The sequence below is a fragment of the Setaria viridis genome, chromosome 7 (assembly GCF_005286985.2).
Source record: "Setaria viridis chromosome 7, Setaria_viridis_v4.0, whole genome shotgun sequence".
Classification (NCBI taxonomy): Eukaryota; Viridiplantae; Streptophyta; class Magnoliopsida; order Poales; family Poaceae; genus Setaria; species Setaria viridis.
Window position 1 is genome coordinate 24,723,904 of NC_048269.2, and position 6,820 is coordinate 24,730,723.

The 6,820-nt window shown below is 50.1% G+C and overlaps 2 protein-coding genes across 2 annotated transcripts; both read right to left on the reverse strand.

The window, feature by feature from the left end:
* Positions 1-516: 516 nt before the first annotated feature.
* Positions 517-1,446, reverse strand: LOC117865995 (ferredoxin-thioredoxin reductase, variable chain). The gene has a single exon (XM_034750279.2). The coding sequence runs from the start codon at positions 1,302-1,304 to the stop codon at positions 780-782; it is 525 nt and encodes a 174-aa protein (XP_034606170.1). The 5' UTR covers positions 1,305-1,446; the 3' UTR covers positions 517-779.
* Positions 1,447-3,867: 2,421 nt separating this feature from the next.
* Positions 3,868-6,319, reverse strand: LOC117863298 (uncharacterized). The gene has a single exon (XM_034746946.2). The coding sequence runs from the start codon at positions 5,935-5,937 to the stop codon at positions 4,576-4,578; it is 1,362 nt and encodes a 453-aa protein (XP_034602837.1). The 5' UTR covers positions 5,938-6,319; the 3' UTR covers positions 3,868-4,575.
* Positions 6,320-6,820: the final 501 nt, after the last annotated feature.

Genomic DNA, 6,820 nt, shown 5'->3' on the forward strand with positions numbered 1-6,820 from the left:
TTTGGCATATAGCAAACACAGAGGTAAAATCATAAAGACATGATATGTCAACTTTGCTCTGCGCTGAGTAAATGATTTTAGAAGACAATTACATAAATGACCCCTATCCAATTAACAGAAACCAGCATGCCAATAACAGTTACATAAAAAATATGCAGAGTTTTCTTATTTACTGGCTTGCCTTCTGTTGTTGTATATCTTGAAAGAATACCCACCACCAATGTCGTAGCAGCAATGAAGGAAATCAAGAAACACCTGAAGAGTAGACTTACAAGTAGATGCAGCTAAATTTCAGAACAGAGCTGTTATGCTGATAACTTTCGACCATCCTTATTCAATTTGCATAACTATCAGCAGACATGTTGGCTTCTTACTTTACTTTGAAAAAGTAGGCCCCTCTGAGCCATGATCAAGCTTATTCGATCATCAAACAGATTTAACTACTTTCCATCATATACCACAGTACCACACTCCTAGCAGTAACATTTTGTCTTAAAAGTCATCAATAGAACAAAATTCTGAACACAATCAGTAACAGATATGTCATTTTAATCACTTTGGATCACAAAGTACAACATTCAAACAATTCGTCACATCTGAAAAAAAAATCGATGCTGTAGAGGAGAGGGGAGAAGCACACCGCATACAAGTAAACAAAGAGCAACTTACTTGTAAAGTTGCAATCTCTTACACCCTCGACGGCCTCCTCTCTCAAAGACTAGATAGTATACAGATGCCTCAGTCGCCGCTGGGAGCGCGTTATTCTGTAACCAAGAGCTCTACTCGTCTCCGACGATCTCGAACTCTCGCTCGCGGAGGTGGGCGATGAACCGTACGGGCTTGTCCTGGCCGTCCAGATTGAGCTCGAACTCCACCTTGAAGGGGAGATTAGCCGTGACCCGCTTGCCCTTCCACACGCCGACGTACTGCTTGACTACGCCCTCCATGCCGCGCAGGTCCAGTCCCGGCGCCTTGGCAACGTGGTGGACGCGGACAGGCGCCGTGACGCGCACGCGCTTCCCGACCTTGGGCGCGGCCGCGGCCTGCTCGGCGGCCACGTCAGGCGACGAGAACACGTCGCTGCCGACGGCCACCCGGGGCGCGATGTGGAGGCGCGCGCGCCACCGCGGCGGCGTGGGGACGAGGCGGCAGCGGGCGGGCGTGGAGGCCGGAGGGAGGAAGCGGCGGCGGGGGAGGAGGGTAGCTGACGATGTGGAGGTGGAGGGGGATGCCACGGCGCTGGCGGTGGCCGCCGTGGTTGGCATCGGGGACGGGGAGGTTGGTAGGCGAGTGGGGAATTTCATCGATCAGGCGGTGTGCACGTGATGGAAGCAGAGATGCGGGGGAGGAAAGCGAATGGCGTGAAATCCCAGCGAAATGGCTTTCTGTTTCCTCCCGGAAAGAAGGGCTGCCGACCCACGGGCATCCCAAGGGCCGAGACCAGCCAACTTTGGCACTTGGGATCTGTCTGCGTATATTTTCCCTTCAATGCACAATCACGTACTTCCTCTTTCTTAAAATACATGACATGTTGACTTTTTCTTTTGAAATTTTGATTAATAATATTTATTTAATTAATTAGTTAAATAATTTAAAATGATTACCATCTATATCATCAAAAGTGCTTTAATTTTAATTTGTAGATCCATTTATTTGCATAATCATCTGTAAAAAAAGATGAAAATCCAAATGAACTAAAAAAAGCCAATAGTGTCATATATTTAAAAGCGGAGATAGTCCATTGAAAACTGAAACACATGTTTTGTGGCAACAACTTTTAATAGCTAAATTTAACTTGATGGACCATAAAATTTTCTTCGAGCATTTCAGCTTCTTTGTTGTTTCAGTAAACAAAATGACCGAATGAGAATTTTAGTAGAACACAAGTACCTGATTTTTTTCATTTTTTTATTATCATTTCTTGAAGTAAGAGCAATTTCATTCTTCTCTTTGACCGGCTGTTCTATCTCCAAATGGGTGCCATATAAATCTGAGAAACGTTTAGTTCGAATATAGTTGGCTTAAGGCTATTAGGGATAGACTAAACCCCCAAGACAAACCATCACAGTCTTTCTCTTAAACTTGGTTGGATCTACCGTTTTATCACTACCAGGATTCGCTAAACACGTTTTAGACCCTAACACCTAAATCCTTGTTTGTCTACGACAGGATAAAGCCAGCATAACAAGAAAATAGTTTTGCTAATAGCAACATTCACCTAAACACTAAACGGTAATCATTCGGTCACCCTTTGAGTAGGGCGTTGTGTACACAGGCTACACGTCTTTTAAGATTGCAATAAAATTCATACTTATCCAAATAAAAATTAGAAATTTTGATATTTCATCGTCCAAATATAAAAAATTACTAAGCTTAAAAGTCAAATTGACTAAAGATCTAATCATATGTTGGTGTTACTAATTGACGGTTCTAAAATCAAACAACAAATGCCATATTGATATACAATTAGTTGTAGTTCATACTTTTCTATTGCCTAGACGTTGTTTAAAATGGTCTACTCGCCGTGTAAAACTGTGTAATCACCGTTTCGTGTACGTGTATGACTTTTTTTTACCATGTAAACGGTTGAACTGTGTAATCACCGATTAAGTCCTAAACTGCACTGTTGGCTATCGAGTAACGTTTACACGGCGTGCAAACAGCACCACGATCGTGTAGGCGAACACCGGCTAATAGTCAAAATACGAGTATTATGAAAAACTGCTCCTACTCGACTTTTGACAAAAATCAGTTTTCCGTGGGGCTTCTTCTTAGCAAACTATACAAGCCGGATGCCAACGTTACAACGTTGTATGTTGGCTCAACCAAACATTGGATAAGCTGAATGTTGTTTTTGCTTAGCGCAAGCCAAACATGATGGACTACTAAAAAAACCTACTTTTTGAAAATGAATTCCTAATCCAAACAGGGCCTGTGGAGCAGATATTTGTTTGGGCCTGAATCTATTGACAGCCCAGTCCTTCCCATCTTAAACTTGTTTGGGTACAGCCCATGATTCACTCGGCAAACTCGCCAGCGGCCACACACAGCCGGGCGGGCAGGGAGATGCAAGAACTCCAGTCTCCAGTCAAGCCTACACCCAGTTTAAATTCGTAATGGGCCGCCTAGCCTACAAACAACATCGACTGAGGTCTCTCTCTCTCTCTCTCTCTCTCTCTCTCCCTCTCCCTCTCTCTCTCTCTCTCACAAAATCTGAGATTCTGATGTCCCTTTTTGACTCTCCAGAATATGCAGGAGGTTTGCTGATGCTGAGCACTGAGCTTAAATTCGTTTCCACTATTAGATCTTGTAATACGGTTGCACATGTTTGTTCGAAGCCAAAATATGTGGTAGATTGAAAAGGGCCAAGTGGATGCCTTTTGGCCTAGATATCCATTGTTTGAAGATGCTTGATCTAAAGAAAAGCTTCTTTTGGATGTTAAAACGGCAAGGGCTGCCAAATGCCTTGCCTTGTATGTTATGCATGCGCTAAAATTATATTCATGCTCGTCTAGCTTATCAAGAGTTATCATCAAACCACACCTCACCACCGAAAGTCGATCCAGTGCCACGAGCTTCAGTATTTATCTGTTACACAATGGTGAACCCTAAACCAAAATCTTGCGCACATCGGACCTTCCGCCAAGGATTTCGTCAGGGTTGGAGAAGAAGAGCCAAGCATGAATCAACAAAGAATGAGTGTGGTAAAATATTCTGACACTGAAGGGGAGATAAAAATGCCGGTCAAGACTTAGCTTTCCCCCTAGTTTTTGCTTCGCGGCTATGATGTCTCATGGAGTTCTGTGGAGGCCGAAGAAAGGTCAAACAGGCGTCCATGCTCATGCTGGAACGAACTGCTCGATCATATAAAAGGGTAATTTGACGTTTACATTGCCTTAATAAAAATTTTACAATCATAATTCGCGTCTTTATGGGACAAGAGCATTGAGATAATTAAGTTCAAGAAGGCCGGAATATCCCCTCTACATGTAAGAAGGTTAAGAACTATGAACATCGTTACAGCAATCACAAAACGTGCATGCACGCACACACTTGATGCCTGACATTTCCAAAGCAATGCATGGTCAAGGTACATGAAAATAAATCAGAGCACAACATACACACACATATTAAGCTGCTAAACCCATTTTTACTAACACTAAGAATCCGCAGCTGATGAATCAGTGACCGAACCCATCTCGCATGAAACAGTAACATAATGTTGCAAACAAACTGAAGAACACTTCCAAGAGTCTAAGAAATATCTAAAACACATGAGTCATCTGTAGAGGATGCATGCTGTTGCACATCATGGGAGAGAGAAATTGACAGGTAGCCCTAGCAGCTGACCTAAAAATTGCAGCCTAGAGCAGGGTTTCCTGGTGGGTTTCAGAAGAAGTGTTTGAGGAAGAAAAGGCATGGGTGAATGGTTCATGAATGCTGCTGTGAAATGAATCTGTGTGATGCCGCAAGTTGTCTTTAAAACCTGAACCTGCGTGCATCTCTATCCTAGCTAGTGTTATTACTGCCGTGCAGATGAAACAATGGGATCAGCAAGATATCAGGGTGTGCTGTTTAGTCCATGAAGGAAGGAGAATGGGGAGACTGCGAGTGAAGTGGGGAAGAAGAAGAAGCAGGTGTTACCGGGACGTGATCGCATGACATGTCCGTCCCGGCTGCCGCTGCCGCTGTGGTTTCTTGTGCGGTGGAGTGCTCCATGGTGGCCTCATCGCCGGCGAAGCGACCATGGAGAAAGAGGCCTGGGTTGCTGTCCATGTCGTAGTCCCAGAAGGAACTTCCTGGCCCCCACGCGTTGAACCAAGCCTCGTCGGCCGGACCCCACTCGCTGCCATGAGCCACCGGCGCGTGAATCATTTCACCCGAGACTGGCATGGTTTTAGAGCTGACATCTTGCTGCCACGATGTCGCCACCGGAGGCTGTGGCTGCTTGTCCGACGATCCTTCTGCGTGCGGCGGCGGCGTTTGTTGTGTGCTTGCCTCGTCCGGAGTCTGTGGAGGCGACGACGAGGAGGAGGAGCCAGACCCCGCGGCAGTGGTCGGGGCGGCTGCGGAGGTGGCGCTGGTGCGGCCGCTGCCCCCGGCGTGGCCCTTGCCGAAGAACCGGTCCGGGAAGTTGAGCCGCGCGTTCTCGCCGCGGAGCTTGAAGGCCTCGCGGTCGTACGCCATGGCGGCGTCCTCGGCGGAGTCGAACGTGCCGAGCCAGAGCCGCGTGCGGTTCCGCGGCAGCCGGATCTCGGCCACCCACTTCCCCCAGTGCCGCTGCCGCACGCCGCGGTACAGCTTCTGCGGCGGCGGCGGGGCCCGCACCAGGTGCTGGTACAGCGACGGCAGCACGGCCGCGGCCTGGCCGCCGCGCGGGCTCAGGTTCAGCGCCTCGCTCCAGTACCGCAGCAGATGCTGCTGCTGGTGCTGCGGCGAGCCATCCGGCAAAAAGAACTGCGCCTGGAACTGCGGCGGCGCGCCGAACGATATCATCTGCTGACGCTGCAACGGCGCCTGCTGCGGCGACGCCGGTTGCGACGCGCTGGAGTGCTGCCACGGCGGGAGCTGCAGCCGCGGGGCCCCGCCCACCGGCGGCGCCGAGGGCTCGTACGCGAACGGGAAGATGCGCCGTGCGGAGGGCGGCGACGACTCCGCCGGCGTCGGCGAGGCGGCGCTGGCGCGAGGGGAAGGCGGGGCCGACGACGAAGCCGTCGTCGAGAGCGACGACGCGGACCGCTGGAAGCGGTCCGGCGCCCGCCCGATCTTCTTGTGCGGGCGCAGCGACGCCGCCGACGCGTCCTCCATGACCGGCGCCAGCTGCCGCCGCGGCTGTATGGGCGTGACGCCGCCTTTGCCCTTCCACCTCCTGCCCCCACGACCGCCCCCCGCGCCACCGCCGCCGCCGCTCTCGCCGCTAGCGCTCGACGCATCCATGCCGAGGGACCTCGATGAAGCAGGTAGCTAGCGCGCCGATGCGAAGACGTGCGCGCGCGACCGAACGAAAGCCCCAGCAAGTGCAGCGCGCCCCGGCGGCGCTACAGCGATATATAGACGACAAGAACCTCGTAAACAAACTGATCCTGAGACCAACTTGCGGCCCAGACGGACCAACGAACTCCCGGTGAAATGATCACTTCGCGGGGTGGCGCGACCGACCGGTGCGGGCTGGCGAGCTGGCGTGCGCGGTGGCGTTTGGTTCCGGAGGTTCCAGACGAGTGGTGACCAACCGGAAAAGTGAGCATTAGTCCCAGTTGGAGAGACACATATATCTTGAAAATCCAACCGAAACTGATCTTTCAAGACTATAGACCCTCCTCTTTAGTCCGGGTATTTTACCCAGACTAAAGACCTACTTTACCGGGACTAAAAAGGTTCCAAAAAATAATTAAAAAAATAGGCCACCCATGCCGTCTTGCCTACTCCCGCCGCTACCCCTTGCAGCTCCATCTCGACCACCGTCTCCTCGTGCCGGCTCGCCCGCCGGAGGCCGGCCCGCGCCGCTCGTGCCCCCCGCCGCTCCGCCTGGAAGAAAGGGAGAGGAGGAGAAGAGAAGATAAGAAAGAAGAGAAAGAGCGCTACCTGCGCGAGACAAGGGAAAAAGGGAGAGGAAAGAAAATAAGGTGGAGAGAGAGGGAGGGCCATGTGAAAAAAGAGTGGATATAGTCCCGATTGTTGGTTTCAACCAGGACTAAATCTTTAGTCCCGGTTGGAAACACCAATTGAGACTAAATGAGTGGTTTGTTATTAACCGGGACTAAATGCCCCACCAAATTTCCTCGTTGTTCCCAACCATTACAATCGGGATTAAAGGGGGCTC

Excerpts from the sequence above, each read along its gene's own strand:
- LOC117865995 (XM_034750279.2), bottom strand. The coding sequence starts at position 1,304 with ATGAAATTCCCCACTCGCCTACCAACCTCCCCGTCCCCGATGCCAACC.
- LOC117863298 (XM_034746946.2), bottom strand. The coding sequence starts at position 5,937 with ATGGATGCGTCGAGCGCTAGCGGCGAGAGCGGCGGCGGCGGTGGCGCG.